Source organism: Miniopterus natalensis, chromosome 11 (assembly GCF_054644295.1).
Source record: "Miniopterus natalensis isolate mMinNat1 chromosome 11, mMinNat1.hap1, whole genome shotgun sequence".
NCBI classification, from domain to species: domain Eukaryota; kingdom Metazoa; phylum Chordata; class Mammalia; order Chiroptera; family Miniopteridae; genus Miniopterus; species Miniopterus natalensis.
The window spans coordinates 69,415,897-69,436,111 of NC_142091.1; the positions used below are offsets into that span (position 1 = coordinate 69,415,897).

A 20,215-nucleotide genomic window follows, 5' to 3' on the forward strand; every position below is an offset into this window, starting at 1 on the left:
TAATTTTTCCTGAATCAGCGGTGCTGCATAACCTGGGAGACCTAGCCTTGGCTGTTACCTATGACCCACTAGAGTTGGAGACCACACAGTTTACTGTTCTACTTGTCACTGGAAAGTAGGTTATAAGAAACTAAGGTGGTTCAAGTTCATAATTTTCTACTCGTGGTAATACTTCTGCCCAACTCCCAAAACCTGGGAAGGGGAGGGTGGGATTTACAGAGCGCAAGGGGTATGTCTGCCTCTTGTGCTAAGAGGACAGACATGTGCTATCCTCTGCCAGTACCACTTTTGCTAGCCAACATTTCCCTTAACTGCCTTCCCTACTAAGTAGCCCTTAACTGCCTTCCCTACTCCCCTAGGTTAGTATGTCTACCTCTGTTTCTGACTCTGAGGAAGGGTCAGGCCATATGGGGGAAACACTGGTAGACACCAGCCTCCCCTCCGATGTCCAGTCTACCACATCAACCTCTTCCTCTTCAGGGCTGGCAGGAAGTGGGTTTGCCAGCTCTGAGTTGCTAAGTACTTCCTTGCCTGGTTCTGGAACAGGGTATAACACCTCTTCCATAGTTAGGGACACTTCCAGCCCAGTCTCCACCCAGTTAGAACAGGGAGGTGAGAGTTCCCCAAGGGACCTTCGGGGAGTATCAAGGGAGTCAATATGGAGAAGTTTGTCTCTCTGACCGTCAGGTGGCTGGGAGCTGCTAATTTCTTGGTCTTGAGTCCAAGAATGTCCTACTGAAAGCACCTCGCCTTCACTAATCTTAGAGGGCATAACAAAGGGGCTAAAGGGTTCAATTGGCTCTTTGTTCTCACCAACAGGTTCCTTTTCCAATCCTGTGAGCTCCCGGGGCCAGAGTTCCATGTCTGGTAAATACCATTCTTCCCCCTCGATCCAGTTCTTTCCTGTTTCTGTCAGGTGATAACTAGGGGTCCTACAGCCCTCAGCCCTGGGACTCTCCAGAGATACTGTAGGTGGTTCAATGTCTGAGCCACATAGCATGAAGTCCAGGATCTCCTCCAGCTCACTGGTGGCAGCAACACTGGTGATTCGGTACTCCTCGGCTTCACAGGGCTGCTCCAGCAGGGCTGTGTCAAATGCATATGGCTCTGTGCAGTCAATATTGAACCCAGGTTCCTTCCCTACCATCTCTGGACTGGACCCAAACTCAGACTTCAACACTGGGTGGTCTGGGGAGCAGCTAGCAGAGAGCAGAATGTCTTGCAGCCTAGAGCACACTGGGGAGTCCTGACACAGGTCTACTCTAGTAGATGACATTTCCTGCCGGTTAACTGATGGCTGAATCCCTGGAGGCTCTTCTAAGTTTCCAGGTTCTGGGACATGAGGGCTACCTTTAGAGATTTTGATGGGAGGCTCTTGCACCACCTCCCAGCAGGTCCCATTGACAGTCTTCCTAAGTTTCACTCTCCCAACCTGCCCCTCCTCTGCAGAGTCCGAGTTAGGTGCCCTGACTTCAGGGCTCCACTTCTTACTCCCACCTATCTTTCCAAGACCAGATGGGCTTGGGGTGCTTTGTAGAGGACTAGCTCTCCCTGGTTTATGCTTGTCTTCTAGCACTTCTTTATTTATACTCTTCTGTCGCCAAAGACGCCGACCAGGGGCTGCTGGTACTGAGCTGGGTCCTCTTAAAATGCTGGAAGGCTTGGATGTACAGCCATCAGGTGATGGCTTTGAACGACTCAGCCTGATCTTTCTGGGTAACAGTCGCTTATCCACAGAGGGGTACAAGCTGGGTGGGGAGAGCTCTGTAGGACCAAGGGCAGGGTCACTTTTGTTCTCTTTAGATCCCTGACTGTGGCTTGATGGTGAAGAGCTTTCACCTTGTGGAGCTACGCAGGCTCTGGCCTTCCTCTTGAGCAGAAGAGTTCCAGATGAATTCTCTGCATTCTGTCGGCTACTCTTGTCCTGGGGCCCCTCATCCTTCCCTGATAACTTCAATCGCACTACCCCAAGAGGACAGGGAGTCTGGGTAACAGGCAGTGGAGTAGGGCAGTGGCTGGATGCCACCACCCTGGCAGAGATTGGTGCAGCACTTGGAGGCTGTAAGCACTCCCGGTTCAGTCTTCGGCCCTGAGGGGCCTTTACCAACTTCCCACCCTCTAGCTGAAGGGATTCTAGCTCAGATATGCGGAGCTGACGAGCAGCAGAAAGCACATCTTGGGCTTCTTCTAGAGATACTTCCATCTCTGAGGTATACAGGAAGTCCACCAGCTTCCTAAGTGTCCTGATCTTCAGGCCCCCCAGCTCCAGCACCACCTTACAACCCTGTGCTGGCCTCTCCTGCTCCAGGCGCTTTGTGAAGAAGGGGCTGCAGGCAGACAGGATACAGCAATGGGCTGGGACTGCCTCACCTGGAGGGAAACCCAAACACTCGGTTATCCCACACAGACTAGTACGTTCATGAGCTAAGCACAGATACTACTACCCAAATGTGCTGCCTCTTCTCTCAATTTCCCTCCATGGAAATTCAAGGAGAAAGGATAAATACTTTCCTTTTGCCTTCCTGGGACCTTGTGCTATTCCCTAGCTAACTCAAAATCTAGTTTGGATACCACTTCTTTCAGAAAGCCTTCCCCTGCTCTATCATACATCTGGGTTTGGTGCTCCTGGTGCTTCTGTAGCTATCACAGCACTTAGCTATCTGTATCCTCCATTTTCTCTTGCCTGTCTTGCTCACTGAGGTATACTCAGAGCTTGACACAGAGTAGGGGATCAAATGCTTGCTCAATTCTTGTGGCTCACACAAGTGTAAAAATATTTATAGAAGCTGCCTGTGGTCTAATAGAAAGGGCATGAGCTTTAGATATGGACAATCATAGCTCAATTCTCTCCTGAGCTCCATCCACTGCCTACTAAGCCAGTGGTTGCCCTGAGCCACCTCACTTTATAGGCACTTCCTGGGCAATCTCAGTCTCTCTGATGGCTTCAAATACCAAAGGCTTGCTGATGACTCCCAGATCCTACTTCTGCCTAGATATCTTTCCTGAGATACTGAATGTGCCATAGGCTGCATGTCTACATGGATGTCCCACAGATACCTCCAATGGAACCTTTCTAGCAAGTGAATTCATCATTCCTCACCCACCAAAACCACCCGTTTTCTTATTTCAAAATAACACATTCACCCAGTTCAAATCTGAGCACTAGAAGTTACCTTTGATTCTACTTTCTCCCTTATCTACTGTATCTATTCAAGCATTAGTTTTTTGAAAGTGAGTGCTTTTTCAGTCCTTATGTGTCAAGTATTGTTCTAAGGGTTTTACCAGTATTCATTTACTCTTCACCAGACCCCTATGAAGTAGCCATTGTTACTACAGATGAGTAAATTTTGGCATAGTTAAGTAATGTGCCCACAATTATATGTTTAGTAAGTAGCAAAAAAAGGTTTGAACACAGCGGGGCTCTGGCTACAGAGTCTATACTCTTAACTACAACAAGTTTTTCAAATTCTTTAGCCTGGCCTGGCGTGGCTCAGCGGTTGAGCATCGACCTAGGATCCAGGAGATCGCAGTTCAATTCCTGGACAGGGCACATGCCTGGGGTTGCGGGCTTGGTCCCCAGCAGGGGTTGTGCAGGAAGCATCCGATCAATGACTTTCATCATTGATGTTTCTCTCTCTCTCCCTTCCTTTCTCTGAATTCAGTAAAGATATATTTTAAAAATAAATAAAATACTCTTTAGACTGAGGTTTGATTCCTGGTCAGGGCACTGCCCAGGTTGCAAGCTCAATCCCCAGCAGGGGGCAGGCAGGAGTCAGCCGATCAATGACTCATCATTGATGTTTCTATCTCCCTCTCTCTGAAATCTATTAAAAAATATATTTAAAAATAACAAAATTCCCTTTAATAACTCAAAAGCCAGAAATTTCTCTCACAATGCCTTAGTTCAGGCCACCGTTTCCTCTCTTCTGGGTTACAAAGCAGTCTCCTATTTGTGTCCACAAATAATCCAATAATTCTTATGCAGCCTGAGTGCTGTTTCTAAAAGTAGGTTATTTGATCATGACCTTAAAACCTGTAAATACAATTCCCAGTGTTCTGAGGACAAGACCTACTTCCTTTGCATAACACTTCAGACCTTACATGACTGCTGCTAATTCCTCTAGCAATATCTCTGGTCAATATACTTCCTGTAGTCAGCACTCTACCCATAAGGAGCCACTTATAAATTCCTTGCCACATCTCTAATTCTCTCCATTCTGTTCTCTCTGCCTAGGAAAACCTTTCCTCAGTTTCGCCTATTTCTGTTTGCCCTTCAGACCACCCTAAGGGAGTTACTTCCTCCAACAAAATCTCCTTAACCCCCATCCTGTCCCCCAACCTCCTCAAGTCTGTAAAGAATGCTGCTATATCAGCCTGTACTTACCCCAATATGTTATTTATCATACTGCACAGTTACTTGAATACACTGGTTATTTGAGTGTCTCTCCTTACGTGCTTTCCTTACAAGGAAGGATTTTATCTTCATATATATTCTGTGTGCATGCCAGAACAGTGTACTAGCATACAACAAGTAATTGATTTTTTGTTGTTGTTTATTCTGAATTAAGGATGAATATCAACTCTGCACTTACTAAGAGAACAGGCAAGTCACTTAACACACTGGGCCTCAATTCATTCACCACGTATATAACATTATTTATCTCACAAGGCTGTTATAAGAGACGCTGTACTATAGAATATGTACTATGTAAACTGTAGAGTGCTACACAATATTGGTTTTCAAAATCCTCTTTTATAAATGAAGCAGCTCCAGAGTGATGAATTTACTTGCCTATTTGTCACTTAGTTACTAAAAAGTTAGGACTTAAACTGACTCCTGCCTGGCCCGTGTGGCTCCGTGGATTGAGTGTCGTTCCATACACCAAGAGGTCACCAGATTGATTTCCGGTCAAGGCACATGTCTGGGTTTGATCCTGGGTAGGGGACGTGCCGGAGGCAGCCAGTCCATGTTTCTCTCTCATCGATGTCTCTCTGCCTTTCACTCTCTCTCTGAAATCAATAAAAACATTTTAAACTGACTCCTAGTCTTGGGCCTTTTCTATTATACCAGGTTCCACCAGGTTAAATGCTGATTTAACATTTCAAATGTAAAGGAAAGAGGTGGAAATAAGCTATATATACAGAGGTGGCCAAAAGTAAGTTTACAATTGTGAGTATGGGAAACACAGTTTAGTCTTGTATTATTATTTATTCTTGTATTACATATTTTTCTATACAAACAACTGTAAACTTACTTTTGCCCACCCCTGTATTTTAGGTCTAACAACAACAAAAACCATCAATTTGAAGACAAGGAAAAAGCAACAGCTTGGTAAGAAAATAGGAAAATACTTAATGGTATCACCTAACACTTACATTGTGCATAGTACATTGAAGGCACTTTTCTGTAAGAAAAAGACCATAGTCTCATTTTCACTCTTGCAAACATACCTGTCCTAGAAAACAAACAGCTCTTTACCAAACAGCTTACAGTGCTCAAAGGCAGTGACACCTTTTTTTCCTGATTTTGTCATCCTCTCTCTGGTTCTAAAGTCGTATCTTATCCTATGGTGAGTTTTTAAGTGAGTCCCCATTGGAGTAAGTCCTCAATGTCATTGATAGGGTATTAGAAACTGGAACTTTAAGTGAGATGACTATAAAGAAACCAATTTTGTCATAGGCTAATTGATATAAACAAGAGTGAAGTTCCTACAGCATATTTCTGGTCACAAAAATGTCACCAAACTTCTAAATAAAGAACAACCAAAATACTTAAAATATTAAACATTGAAATAAATGTGAAGTATGCATACATTTACGAAAGTTCAATAAAACAAATCAGATACAGTAATTATTTTCCAACCTGTTCAGGGTTGTTGGTGAGCCAAAGCCTGTAAAGCAGCTCAGGGCTCAAGGCAGGAACCAATCCTGGACAGGACACCCATTGTAGGGTGCACTCACAAACACCCCTATATCCACTCAGACTGGGACAATTCAGACACGTCAATTCACCTAACATGCACATCTTTGGGAAGTGGAAGGAAACTAGCACCAGGACATGGGGAGACAATTCAAAATCCACACAAACAGTGGCCCCAGCAGGGATTGATTTTATTTTCCTCATAAATGTTATAATGAAGCAACACTGAACAAAGTCATGTTATTTGAGGACCTGCTGTAGTCTCTTACCTTCTGCCTGCAGAAGGACATCACAGAATACCCCACTCTGTTGCTGGTGATGTAGCTGCAGAAAAGCCAACCGGAGGAACCGGGAATTTCTATATATGATTTTGGGACTGGCAGGGGAACACATGTTGGTCTATTAACAAACCTAGATTTTCACAGATCAGATTCCTGTGGGTAAGAGAGCACACATTTCAGAACCATGGTTACACCTATTTATTTATTTATTTGTTTGTTTGTCTTTGAAATGGCAGGGAAATTTGAAAGTTGAGGAACCATAAGCCCAGAAATTGTGCCAAGGTTATTTCAAGAAAGACTATCATAGTTTCATGTGGGAGATACAAGATAATTCCAGATTTGAATCTCAGGTAAATGATCTAAGTTTTCTGAGTCTTATTTTTCTCATCTATGAAATGGGAATGATAACAGTAGTTACCTCTTAGGTCTGTTTTAAAGATTAAATGAGTCAATGCAGGTGGAATTGCTTAGTACTGTGAGTGCCTGGCACATCATAACTATCACCCCCAAAACAGTAGCTGTTATTATCCTTGAAACTGTCCTCATTCACATTACTGCTGAAACCCAACTCCTATACTACTGACTACTCATATTCTTCCTGAGCACCACACCTCAGAGTTCCACGGGTATAATCCTCAATTTAACACTTAAGAAACAATACTGAGTATAAGATTCTCCAGTAAGCGTACACACCTTTTTTTCTGAGCTCACTATCACACTAACCAGCAGAGGGTGCACAGTAAAGAAAAGCTGCTGGAGTTGGTTCCTCACAGAAATAAGAACAGTGCCATCCTTGGTTCAGACGTCCTTGCCCAAAACGAGCCTGATTCCACCTAGAAATTGGCAAAGAATCCGACCTTTAGGTTTGTCAGTTCGTTTGATTACCTGGCTAACAATGGAGCAAGGATAATTAAGCATTCTACCCCAACCAAAACAAACTGGATATTCTGACTTCAGGATGACTACATTTCCAGCTTTTTGCATTGGATTCCTTACACTCACTGCACAGCTGGTGTTCCTCTCCTGGCGTGCAATTTTCCGTCAGATGGCACTGAGGATCCAAAGAGTTAACGCCAAACTATCGGGAAACAAAAGAGTGGAAAGGTAAATGAAGAAAGGGTGGGTTCCAGTCCCACCCCAGCCAGAGAGATGCAGATGGAGGTTGGCAGCTGTTTGCAAGGGCCCAAACCGAGGCCGTGCGGCTGGGAGCTCCCCAACCCACCAGCTCCCGCCGTGCCCCCAGACCCAACGTAAACTAGCCCTGCAGTCGGAGTTGCTCTCGGTCCTCTCTCTGCTGGGGTCCTCTGTCCAGCTTACCTTGCTTCCTCCCAGGGTCCAGCCTCGCAACGCGAGGGTTATCAAAGAAAGCAGCACAGGTGGGTGAGTCGCCTGAGATTCCTCTGCCCGTCCAGAACCAAGGGAACCGGAGCTGGCGGAGAGAGCGGGGCTTCAGGTTAGGCCCTGCAAAGCTGGGCGCCCCGCAGGCTCTGGGCGCCCTGGCCCAACTCCTTTGACGAGAGACTCCTCAGCGCGAAGGTTTCTGGGAATGGAGTGTGGGGATCCCCGAGGCCGGAATTCAGGGTTCACGCTCACCGTCAGCTACGGCCGCACGGGCTTTGCAGCCACCCTCGCTCCGGTGCCCTCTTCCCGCCGCGGGTCCCGGCACCTTCATGCACTGGGACGTGGTTACTGCGAGGACCTGGGCCACGCGACTGGCGCCACACACCTCGCGCCGCTGCCCTCGCTCGCGGTGCGACGCGGACTTAGTCTGCTGGGATACGTCATCCCCATTGGCTGGAGGCTCCTGGGCCAGCCAATCACAGGAGGAGGAGCGCTTTGGGCGGGAGGCTAAGTCTCGAGGTACTTGAGAGCTGAGGGAGGAAGGCCGCCCACGAGAAGTGGGGGGAGGAATTCTGACGGCAGCCGGCTTCTCCCTCAGCGCTGGGTGAAAACCCTCCGAAAACAGGGTCAGGACTCTTCAACTGGGCAGGTTCCAAGGCGCTGGAAGGACACCTCCCGCTTCTCTTTCAAGAGGCTGCAAATGGCGGCAGCCCTGCCAAGAGCGCGCCATGCTTAATGGCGGAAAGGGCCCGGGGGTGGCTCTCCTCGCACCTCGTCCCCTCGTCTCTCATGCAGCTATCTCGTAAGGCCAGGGGTGTTCGGGAGCAAGGTCACTGGGTTGGTTTCTGAATTCAGGGTTTTCCCAGATCCCGCTCCAGCCCCACATCTTGGCGAACTGGTACCTGGAGGGGGTCGCAGCTTCCCGTCCGGAGTGGCCGGCGGTGTCCTTCCAGAGATGGTTCGCGTAGGGCACTTCCCGACTGAAGCAGCTTTTTCAGGGAGGATTTGAAAAATTAAATGATCTCTGCATTAGAAGCATCTAGCAAGAATGCCAACCAGTTTATCAGTCTGGACGGCGGGTCTTTCCCCTGTGTGTTAGGCCCCGGTTCCTGGCTTCGGTTAGACGCCCCTGGGTGGCCAGCGCTGCGTGAAAGTGGCCGAATCCAGAGCCATTGGTGACAAAGCGCGAAGGGCTGCAACGGAGAAGCCCCCGCTGAGGCCAACGCGAGGCGGAGAAGGAAGGCGCCGAAGAGGAGGGGACCCTGCACAGGGACCAGGCGCGGAGGGGTGAGTAGTACAGTGTGCTCAAGTATGTCTTTATTAGCATTTAATACTTTCTCAGAAAAGGATTTGAGGTAGTTAGCTGAACCATGGGTGGGATATTGAGCATCTGCAAGTCGGGTCATATTTTCCCTCGTTTGAGGCTTCAGCTCTTAAGATAGAAAAGAAAGGAGAACAGGAGACATTTTCGGTTGCAGTTGTCATATTTTGAAGAGGAAGCAGTTCGTGAAAGGACATAAAACTTAACAGAAGGACAGATTTTAGATATTATCTGCAGCGCGCAGATGCATAAAAAAGCAAGTTAAAAAAAAAAGAACGAACATAAGGCAGAACAATACTTGTTGATGGCATCTGTTACTGTGGAATCAGGATGCGATTATGCAGTGGAGTACCAGCGTAGTTATAGGTGATTGTGTGGAGTTCTGTAACAAAAATATAAATATTCTATGCCCTCATGAATATATTGTTATCAGGATTAGTAGAGGACTCCCTTCTTTTTAAAAAATCCAGTACCATTTTAGTTAAATCTTGTATTAGTAGAATTTCTAAAGGAAATGTAAAATGGCCACCCTACTTAGGGCTTCAAAAATGACAAACTTTCAATGGTAATATGTAGCTACCAGAGGATAGAAAGGGGTAAAAATATTTTGTTTTCCTCTGTATAGATAGCCAGTGTTTTTTTGGAATTGATTTTTTTTATTTTTTATTTCTGCTTGGCATTTACAGTTTTAGTCTATTTTAGAAGTAGAGTCATCACAGCACAGCATTCTGCCTCATATAAGAATTTTAATATTTTTTTTTAAATACAATTTTATTTCCCAGTTCTTTCCTTATCATTCACCATTTAATGTTATCTTCTTTTTCTTCATGTGTAAGTAAGTGTTGACAGTTATGGGTGGGAAAGTTAAACTTTGAGAGTTGTTAAAACCGACCACTAAATGTAATATTCCATGCATACAAAAAGAAGAGGAAGGAAGGAAGGAAAAAAAACCCCACAAACAAAAAACAACACTATCTCTAAACATATCGCCAATCCATTGACTTCTCTCCATTTTTACTGCTACCACTGTAGTGAACTGCTTATCACCATCACTTGACCTTCAAACTAATTTTCTTACTTTCAGTTTTGTTCCTCTTTAATCCCTTTGTCACATAGGTAGCCTGACCTTTTCAAAATGTGGCTTAGATCACATTGTTCTGCTGTTTAAAACCCTCACAGGCTTTCCCCTACCATAGAACCCTTCACGTTCTGATTCCTGCCTATCCCTCCCTCCTCATTTGCAACAGCTCTGCTGGATCCCATGTGTTTCAACCCCACACTTAAGAGCTTTGGTATTAGTAGTTATCATTGCTCATATCTTCTCATGGTTGGCTGCTTCTTACCATTCAGATTTCAACTTTTATTTATTATTTATTTATTTTTTATTTACTTATTTTTTACATATATCTATTGATTTCAGAGAGAGGAAGGGAGAGGAAGAGATAGAAACATCAGTGATGAGTCATCATTGATTGGCTGCCTTCTGAACACCCCCGAATGGGGATCAAGCCCGCAACCTGGGTATGTGCCCTGACCTGGAATCGAACCTCGATCTCCTGGATCCTAGGTTGATGCTCAACCTCTGAGCCATGCCTGGCTGGGCAGATTTCAACCTTTAAACGTCACCTCTCCAGGGAGTTTGTTCCTGACATCCAGTCTGAAATGGACCACAAGTCATTCTCATCAGTCTGTTTTAAATCTCTGCATAGTCCTCCATTTGATATTTATTAATCTTCTCCCTCCTCCCACTAGAATGTAAGCTTTTTGAGAGCAGGAAACGTGTCCGTCTCATTATTTTTGTCATTTACTGGCTCACAGTAGGTGCTTAAAATAACCCAAGTAGAACTAGTCTTTTTATTTTCTATGGAGTGTAAACAGTTTTTCCGTAGATGCTTTATTTGAAGGTGGATGTTCCAGATAAATTTAAAATTTAACAACTTTTTCACCACCAAGTTACCTTTTTTTATTTGTATATAATTTCATTTTGAATGTAATCTACAAATTCATTAATGTTAAGTGACTTGTCCAGGATTACATAACTAGTCAGCCAAGAGACTTTATTCACTCATCCATCTGTTGATACAAGGCTGAGCTCTTGGGATATACCAGAACTAGAAAGACACTGTTCATGCCTTCGTGGAACTTTGGAACTTATCCTCTGTTGGAGGAGACAGGGAAACACACACACACACGAAAAAGGAAGGCAGTACACTTGCAACTTGTTAGTGGCAGTGCGAGGGAAACAAGACCAATCCATCTCTAGAAAATCATACAATATTTAGAATATGGCTCTGATCTAGGAACCAGTGAAATCAACAAACATTTCTGTGCTGATTGTTTTCCTTTGGCAGTCATCTTTAGCTTTTGAACTTGCTATGGAGGAGCAGGAATAGATGGGAAGTAGAGACAGAAGATGTGATAAGGTAATAGGAGATGATTCTTAGGTAATGAGAGTTAAAGTCTGTCTGTTCATTTCTCTGTTAAATGTATTCCTTTCCCATTCTAGTTTGTTTAAAGCCCACCAAACAAGTGCTGTGATGCATGTTTGGTCTTCCAGCACTTCTGAGGGAGTCCTTTTTGGATACATTAGACCAAATATGAAGGTCTGTGAGACTATAGACCAGACTTGCGGGAGTGAATAATGGCTAGATCAGCCTGGTTAGAAGGGCACATTTATGCTGAGGAGGAGTGGAATTGGAATTCCAGTTCAGATAATAAGGAAAGGTCAGGTTATGGTTAAAAAGCGTTACTTTAATGTTTTTGAATGAATAAATGTGGCACCTTGAGAGCAGATGAGGAACTTGGCCTTTTTCTTGATCACAGTGTAAGGTGATGGAAAGAGCATGGGCTTTGGAGTCATATTGATGAGGGGTTTACTTCTTAGCCAGATGAACTCAGCGAAGTTTCTTAACCTTGCTGAGTCTTGATTTCCTCATCTGTAAAATGATGGTAATACTATCTTTACAGTGGAAGTTTTAGAAGTTATAGATAATGAGTGCAAAGTGACTCTCACATGATAGATGCTCCATCATTGGTTACTATTACTGGGCAATGGTGAGCGAGTGAAGGTTTCTGGGCAGGGTAGATAATGATAACAACTCATTCTTAGTGAGTTTATACTATGCCATACATTGCCTTAAGAACTTTATGTGTATTTTAATTCTCACAATAGTCCTATGAGGGAGAGGTAGTTATGATCTCTCTTTTATAGTTAAGGAAACTGAAGCACTTAAAGATTATATAATTTGTCCAAGGTCACATAATAAGTAATACATTTAACTGAATAAATGTATTTAGAAGGTTTGAAGCCAGTCAGTCTTACTGCAGAAACTGGGCTCTTAACCACTATTCTAGATTATGAAAACTCTATGAAGATTCATTTGGCAGCGGTTTACAGGATAGATCTTAGATTTTTCAATAAGATAGAAAAAGGAAAAATTCAGTTCATCATTATCATCTTTGTTTAGTAACTACTGAATGAGCATGAAATACTAGTCTTTGTCAAGCATGTGAAAAACAACAAAACAAAACCTATCTCTGTCCTTAACGGCCTGACTTATGAACATATTAAAATAACTCTTACCTCAGAAAAAGAATACCTGCATAATCCTTTTTTTAAAGAACAAGTGTAAAAAGAGAACGTCTGAACTGTATCAGCTTAAGTATGAAGTTCATAAAGGAAGCTAATTTTCTTGATGTGAGACAGATTGTTCCTTACACATGCTGTTACCTCCTGTAAACATATTGCTTGTTTATTGTATTCCATTCATTCTGCCCCTCAAACCCACATTATTTTAATCTGAGGACAAATGGGAAGACAGTTTTTTTCCTCAATAGCCCAGTGGATTCAGCTTCCTTGTGGTTGAGAGTATAGACGCTAAGAACTGTTAAGTCCAGGCATTTATTTTTTCTAATTAGCTCTAGTGTAGTTAAACCAAAACAATGAAACAGTTTATATCAGATATCCTCTATCATCCCAATCAACACATGATAGTCCTATTTTTAGGATTTCTCTCTTGTCTTCCTTTGGGAAAATGCTTTGGGGTAGAAAGCAACAAATCAAATAACAGGCAAGTAAAATCAGTTCTTTTCTCTCCCCACCTGGAAAGGAAGGGAGAAGGAGGAAGAGCCCCACCATCAGAGAGAGCCGACCTCAGGCATGCCATTCTAAAGAGCCCTGTTCCCTCGGCCCCTGGGCTGTGCGGCAATTCCTGAGAGATTGTACGGTCTCCACTTTAAATATAAATATATATATAAAACTTCCCCCATTTCTCTCCTCCTCTTTCCCTTTTTTTTTTTTAATTTCCTATAATAAAGTTTCCTATTGGATAAAATCTGCTCCCTGATTTATGCCTGGCTCCTATTGGAAGCTCTCAGAGGCTGACATCACTTAGGAAAGCGAGGGGGTAGGGCTGCCAGATCAGTTTGTCACCACCCAGGCTCCCTAGCCTTTGGCTGGGTGCAACTTCCATTTTAGGTGTTGGATCTGAGAGAAAAAAAAGGGAGAGAGAGAGAGAGAAAGAAGACCAGGAAAGATCCTGAAAGGAGGAAGAGGTGGCGAAAAATCAACTACCTTGCTGGATTTGCCTTTCTCAACACATTGACGAAGCCTTGGGTTTCTTTCGTAAAGGACTGGTTTATAGAAGTCCACATTTGAGGTGTGTGCCTTTTTAAAAAATGTGTATTTAGACGGGCAAAGGAGGATAACCCAAGTCGAATTTTTGTCTCTCGGTAACCAGAGGGAATTTAAAAAACGAGAGAGTCTGCTATGCTGACGGGTGACTTTTAAGCAGTTATTAATTTTTCTTTCTGTTTACTTTGGGGAATTTTATTATATTTTAAAAAGGTAAAATAGCAAGACCCAGAAACAAACTTCTAGATTTCTCTAATGGAGATAAATAGATTCAGAGGGGTGAGAGCAATTCCATAAATTTACATTTTGGTATGTTCTTTTATATATTTTTCTGGATTAAGCTAACAAACTTGTGTTTTCAGAGCCCAAAGCAAAGGTTGGTTTCTTTTTTGTTTTTTGGCATTTTGTGTGCGGGTTGGGAAAGGAATTTGTCCGGGTTGGAAGCTGGTTAGACATATGGTTCTTCATATGTTTCAAAACTTTTTCCCCCTTTTATCATTAGATTTGTGGAAGTGGAAAGTTGCAGGGAGCTTTGCAGCTTAAACGGTGGTGGTTTTTCTCCCCAGAGAGTTTGAACGGCCCAGATCGGTTTCAGCCCTGCTATTCCTGGGTGGATCCCTCTTTTACTTTCCAGGTGTGGTGGGTGGGAGCCTCGTTCTCCTGCTAGACGTTGCCTCCCTGCTTCGCCTTATAAAAGAAAACAGATTGGGTCCATGTTAACTGAATTGTAATCCCCTTTTCTTCTAAAACTACCTTTGATGGAGATTTGTGGAGGTGTTCTGTGCTCAGTTTGAAAATAACGATAACATTTGGTTTATGTGCTGAAAGGGATAGGAAATTCTAATGCTTTTTTAGTTCACCTGAGTAAAGTGGCAACACACCTGAAAATATTTTTAGCTTTGTGCTCTCTTAAAGGACCACGGATTAAATAAGTTTAGGCTCAGAGAAAACACTTATACTATACAAAATTTAGTGTTTAGAATGCATTTGAGAAAGCACAAAGGGAATTTTTGTTTTAAATCAAACTGAAAGTCCTTTTTTGGAGGTGAGTTTTTTGTTTGCTGTGAAATCAGAAATCTGTAAGAGCTGAAGGCCCTGACTGTGCTTTATTTAACCTTAAGATTTGTTTTGTTTTTGCACATATATTCTTGCAAAAATACTGATTCTAAATAATTATATAGCCAACTCATCAGTAGCTTAAAACTGAGTGTTCTCTTCCTTTTCCCTTTGAAAATGTGAATCAGTCTGAAAATTATAGCCGGATTAGTTGCTGCCCTAATTGTAACAACATGGGCCTTAATATGTAAGCTGCTCATTAGCTTTAAACTGATATGTGTCTATAATCTCTGATTTTTGTGCTCCCCCACCTGAATTCTTTTTAGACTAGAATACTTCCTTGTATTTCTTTTCTAGAACTAAGAGTGTTTCTTGCAAGATGCTTTCATTCTTATGAGGTTGTGGCTTCATAGGAAACAACTTTGTTCCTTCTTTTAATATAATCTGTGCAAGGGCTACAGTAAGATTTTTAATGTCTAGATCTCATAATTTTAGCAAATGCAGTTAAAAAGGAAGAAAAAAGACAATGTGTACAGTCTGTTGGGCTGTAGTTCTTATTTAATATTTTCTATTTTTTCTTTCAAATGTTCTGTCTCGACTCCAGCCTAGGGAGGTTTCTTGGTGAATCTTTGAAGGGTTGGTCATATTGCTGCCAGAGTGTCAGTTTCTCACTCAACCTTTAGGGGGAGGGATGAGGGAATCTGAAGAAGGAGTACAAAGGCAGTTTGAAAATAGGTTCTGGATGACTGAATGGTGGTGATTTGGGTCCAGCTTTAAGTACTGGGCTTTGTGTAGCTGCAGTGAGCATCCTAGTTAATTGTCGTCCAGGACTATTTCCATGAACTGAGGCATTGTTTTGACTGGTATGTACTATAGAGCCTTTTGGATGATAAAATGGAAGATTGTCTTTTACTTCACCTCCACTAGTTCTTTCAGGAAATACAATAAGGGGTGTGAACAAGTAATCTTTAAAATTTTGTTTTGCTCCTCATTTTGGTTTTGGGATTAAAAATGACAAATAAGTATGAAATGTGCAGATTTTTCTTTCCTTGTTTGACTCCTATATACTGTTGGTTTCTTTGTTATACGATTTAGGTATGGTCTGTGTTCCAGGTGGGGGTATCTTGTGGGTGGTTAGAGTTGTAGTGCCTTTCATAGGGTCCCAATTATGGAGAGTCAGAGGGGCTAGAACATGTTCTTTCAGCTAGTATAAAAATTGGGACTATTGGAAATCTTAAAAAAAAAAAAAAAGCTCCCAGTAATTGCAGTTCACCCTTAGGTTTATGAGGTAGTTGCTGTCTAGGAATGGGTGCAAATAAATTAAGTATAGATCACTATTCAATTGGAATAACGAAATGATTAGCTCTGTATAATTTATTGCTTCTATTTTGGTACGTTACTAACTGCCAGCCTCTCTCCCTCCCTTGTTTTTTTCTCATTGTGCTAAGCATTTTGCATAAACTATTTACTTAATTTCCCACAACAACTGATTTTGTTTTTGTTTTTTAAGGAATTTGAGTCTCAGAGAAGCTGAGGTTTGCTGAAAATCTCACTGCCTGTGAGTGGCCAAGGCCAGGATTATACCCTGTTCTGACTATCTACCAAGTCCACAGACTTAACCACTAGTGCACTGCCATCCTCCAGAGAGAATAGAAAAAAGAGCCAGACTAAAATAAGCCCTTGCTAGAGGCAAGGCTGTTTCATTTTGCAGAGGGTCAGTCCTCATTTAGATTTCCAGCCCCGTCCCTTTTGGAATAACCTAAGAAAAAAATCCATTTTCCATAAAGCCATGGGGAGCTGGGTATGCTAGAATGGATATTATTTCAATCTTTAGAGCAGGGATCTTTCCATATGCACACCATTGCTGTCCTAATTTTTTAAACTTACTGAAAATGATTCAAACTTCATTTGATTATCAGTGAAATTTCTTCCAGAGAATTTTTAGGCAGGTGGTTTGGAATGATACTGCTAATTTGCATGGCAGAGCCTTATAGCAGGTAGTTCAAATGTTTATCATATTGTATTAAAATTATCTATTTGTTTTTGTCTTTCCCTCTAGACTGTGAGCTGCTTGAGTGTAGGTACTATCTTATCTCTGTATTCTCTTCACAACTATCTTAGTGTCTGGTATATGCCGAGGTGCTCAGTAAGCCTTGGTTAAATAAGGCACGTGATGAAATGAGTGAGGGATCTTTGTGGGGAAGGCTGAAAGGAAGTTGAGATAGGAAGCCGTACCACCCGGATTAATAAAATTGCAATGTAATTTTGAAACTTTTACTGGAGTCTGTAGTTTCAACCTTTGACGCATCTTCCACATTCCGTTTTTAAGTAACATTTCTGGAAATATTGAAGATTTAAAATTTTCTTTAATTCTGTTTCCTGTCTGGGCAAGCAGCCCAACGAATAGTATAAAAAAGTAAGGGCTCTCATCAGTTCATTTCACAATGTAGACAGCTATTAACTTTAGCCACTGATACCTTAATGTAGATATTTCTAGGGGAGAGGAACTGGTTACTTTGAACATATTAGGGTGGTACCAGGGAAGTATTGTTTTCAACCACCAGTGAGTGGTTTTTATACTTGTTAATAAAAACATAAAAAGCTTGGGATGATAGTTTGAACGTTAGTGTTTCAATGAAAATGTGTTTGGACATCACTGTAGTTTTGGTCACTGCTTCTGCCGTGAAACGTCAGGAAATTTTTTTCACAAAGTATATTGGGAAGTTTATGAGTTTAAGAACCCAAATTTTCATGGATAATTTAATAGTAATAAGAAACGTGCCTAAAGGAATGAATCATAGGTAATCTGTGGGTTATTTCATGTTCTCTTCCCTCTTCAAAGGGGTTAAATGCCATGAGAAACTGAAATAGGGGTTGTTCTGGCTAAATGCAGCTGCCTTCAAGGTTTCTAATAGCATTGAGACAGCCTGGCAGGGAGATTGTAAGGAGGGAAAACAACTATTTTGGTTAGAACTAACTAACTGGGAAATAAGGGCATGGGTTGATTTGTATTTAGTTATATTGTGTAATGTATTTTTGGAAGTAATTTTTCTTCCTAATTCTACTTGGAATTGCATGTTGTTGATTATTGACTATGAAGCATTGAGAACATAGACCACATTTACTATTCCTGTTCAGGGACAGTGTTCCCCATTTTTAGGGCCACTTCTTCTCCATTGAGTTCTTAAGTCTGACTCGAGTGGTGTAGGCAGTTTAGATCAGGCATGTAGTGGGGACATTATAAGGATAACTTGTGCTTGCTATTAGAATGGATGCTTTAAATGACTTCAAAAGTCATTTTTCTATTGGAATCAATGCCCTTTAAGGTCTCTTAAAACCTGAGACTCTGTGGTAGATATGGATGCTTATATTACAGAATAAATGGGCTTCCTGGATGGATAAGCTAACTTTTTTTAATGGGAAAAAAGTATTTTTAGTAATAGGCAAGTTGGGGAGTTGTGTGGGTGTGGTTGTCCAAAATAAGGGAGCTGTGGGGATGGATGGCTAACTTAATAAAGTGAGGTGTGAGTGGGGAAAGAAAAACAGGTGGCAAAGCTTGAATATCTTGCAGTAACTTCTTCAGAGCCTTGGATGCATTAGGAAAAAAACAGCAATGCAAGTTTCTATCATCTTTTTGTATCTCTAAGAGACAGAACTCCAGCATCCCAGGGTAAACTTTAATTTTGGCAGAGAATGGATTGAAAAAGCTTAGTTTGGGTTTATTACTCTTGACTTTGAACCAGATCCTTTACCTTGAAGTCTCACTTGTTCAACCAGGATTTTGAAGGATAACATTCCATTATGAGTGGTTGTACAGGAAACAATTATATCGAAATGAAGGCAGGCTTTTACTATCCCTTTTCTTGAAATAAATCTCCCTCTTTTATGTTCAGGAAACATTCTGTATTTCAGTCCTTATTTATGGACATTTGCAAAACTGAGACATGTAGAAATTTTGAGTTCATCAGTGCTTCCTGTGAGAAGTGTGCTAAGAAAGGGGTCTGCTCTTCTATATGGAAAAGCCAAATTGTGGCCTGTGGGAAATATATATGTGTTAGACGCAGCCTTGCTTGGAAACTTCTAGGTTTCTTCCGGTCTACAGTTTTCCTTCCTTTTTTTCCTTTCCTTCATACTAAACCCATAAAATTAGTGTTCCAAATAGTACTTAAACTAATTTCTCTTGGCACTCCATAGTTAAGACTTCCTGTCATAACTCCCTTACCCAACTCTCTACATTTTTTTAACTCACTTTTTCCTCTACTGACTTCCCTACATTTTCTCCTTTTTGTTTGCTTTCCTGTCCTCTGGTGTCTCCCTTTGCCTGCCCTATTTTTTTCTCCCCTTAGGTTGTTGATCTTTATGGCTGTTGCTTTGCTTCACTAACACTTAATATGGAAAAAGTTTCTGATTCTTATTATAGAATAAATCGTACTCATGTGCTAAAGGTACAAATATTAGAATACTGCTTCTGGTTTATTTCAGTTAGATCTAGATTAGGATTAATTGTTGTGATCCAAGAATATTGATCTCTTTTATTCTGATTAGTTTTTATCTTTTTGATTTTCAATCTCATTCACATTTGCTAATGAATTACTCATTTTGGTTCATTTGACGGTAGAGCAAATGAAATTTGCTTTTCCCAGAGTAAATATCAGTTTTGTGTGTGCTTCCCATGTTGTTCTATATTGGAATACAGTAGCACATTGAGAGTTCTCTTAGTGGAGTGAAAAGATTTTTGTTTTAGGGAGCTCGTATTTTAAGAAACCAGAATATATTCTGAAGGTTGTGGACATAGGACATTGTTATAGAAACTAGGTCAACTTTTCAATACCTTTATCAAAGCACCTACAGTTCATTGCAAGTGAAATAAATCTCATTGAAATAAAGTAGCTGGTGTATATTCAGCACACTTTTAAAATAGACTAGTCTATTTTAAAGGAGAAGTTGGTGCCAATCTGATTTCTTTCCACTGTTTCTTTGTTGGAATGGGAGCTCTGTAACCCCTCTGCTGTTCTGCTCTCCATTGACTACTTTGTTAAATCAGGGCAGAGTTGGCTATTTGAATGTCTTCTCTCTTGAAGGTCAGTCAAATCTGCAGGTGAGGCTACAGGAGACCCCAATTGATGGACCTAAGATAACAGTTAGAAAAAAAGGTTATAGCAACGAAAATGAAGCAAAGTTGCTGTATTTTTCTAAAATATAACTGTTTTCATTGAAAAAGTAAAACATCTTCATTCATTCAAAAGAAATTTGAGAGTTTGCTGTATGCCATGCAGTGGAATAAACAGTATATGCACCAAATAGACTTCACAGAGCTTACATTCTAATTGAAAGAGATTAAAAAAGCAACAAGTACATAGTATGCTATTGAGAAAAATGAAGCAGAATATGTAGGGTGGTGAATAAGTGCAAGGAGGAGGGTGAGGCTTTTTAATAGAGTGGTCAGAGAAGGCCTCACTTAGAGGTATGTGTGAGAGAGACCTAAGTGAAATTAGGGTGGAGCCATGTAGATATGAGTAGAAAGTTCAACAGCCCTGAGGCTGGTTTTTACCAGTGAACAAGAGAGATGTGGGGAGAAGTAGACCTATTTAGAGAGGTCCAATGGATGTGTGTTGGGGAGAAGGGGAGAGTGATATAGGACTTCATCATGCACTATACAGTAC

The 20,215-nt window shown here is 41.8% G+C and overlaps 2 protein-coding genes across 6 annotated transcripts in view; one reads left to right on the forward strand and one right to left on the reverse strand.

Moving 5' to 3' along the window:
• Positions 1-355: 355 nt before the first annotated feature.
• Positions 356-6,313, reverse strand: BTBD18 (BTB domain containing 18). The gene is made up of 2 exons (XM_016200528.2): positions 6,190-6,313; positions 356-2,370 (listed from the first exon to the last, which is right to left on the reverse strand). Exons 1-2 carry the CDS (start codon positions 6,311-6,313, stop codon positions 356-358), a joined length of 2,139 nt encoding a protein of 712 aa, XP_016056014.2.
• Positions 6,314-13,314: 7,001 nt separating this feature from the next.
• CTNND1 (catenin delta 1) overlaps positions 13,315-20,215 on the forward strand; it is a 43,709-nt gene continuing 36,808 nt past the window's right edge. For 4 of the 5 annotated variants that reach the window (XM_016200516.2, XM_016200517.2, XM_016200514.2 and 1 more), the window contains exon 1: positions 13,315-13,521. The gene's annotated coding sequence lies outside the window, so the exon portion shown is untranslated. Of the gene's footprint in view, positions 13,522-14,192; positions 15,416-20,215 lie in introns of those variants that run through there. The other variant, XM_016200515.2, reaches the window with a different exon arrangement.

Coding starts and splice junctions, on each gene's coding strand:
- BTBD18 (XM_016200528.2), bottom strand. CDS start 6,313: ATGTGTTCCCCTGCCAGTCCCAAAATCATATATAGAAATTCCCGGTTC. Junction 2,371..6,189: donor TGTCCTTCTGCAGGCAGAAG/GTAAGAGACTAC, acceptor GTTTCCCTCCAG/GTGAGGCAGTCCCAGCCCAT.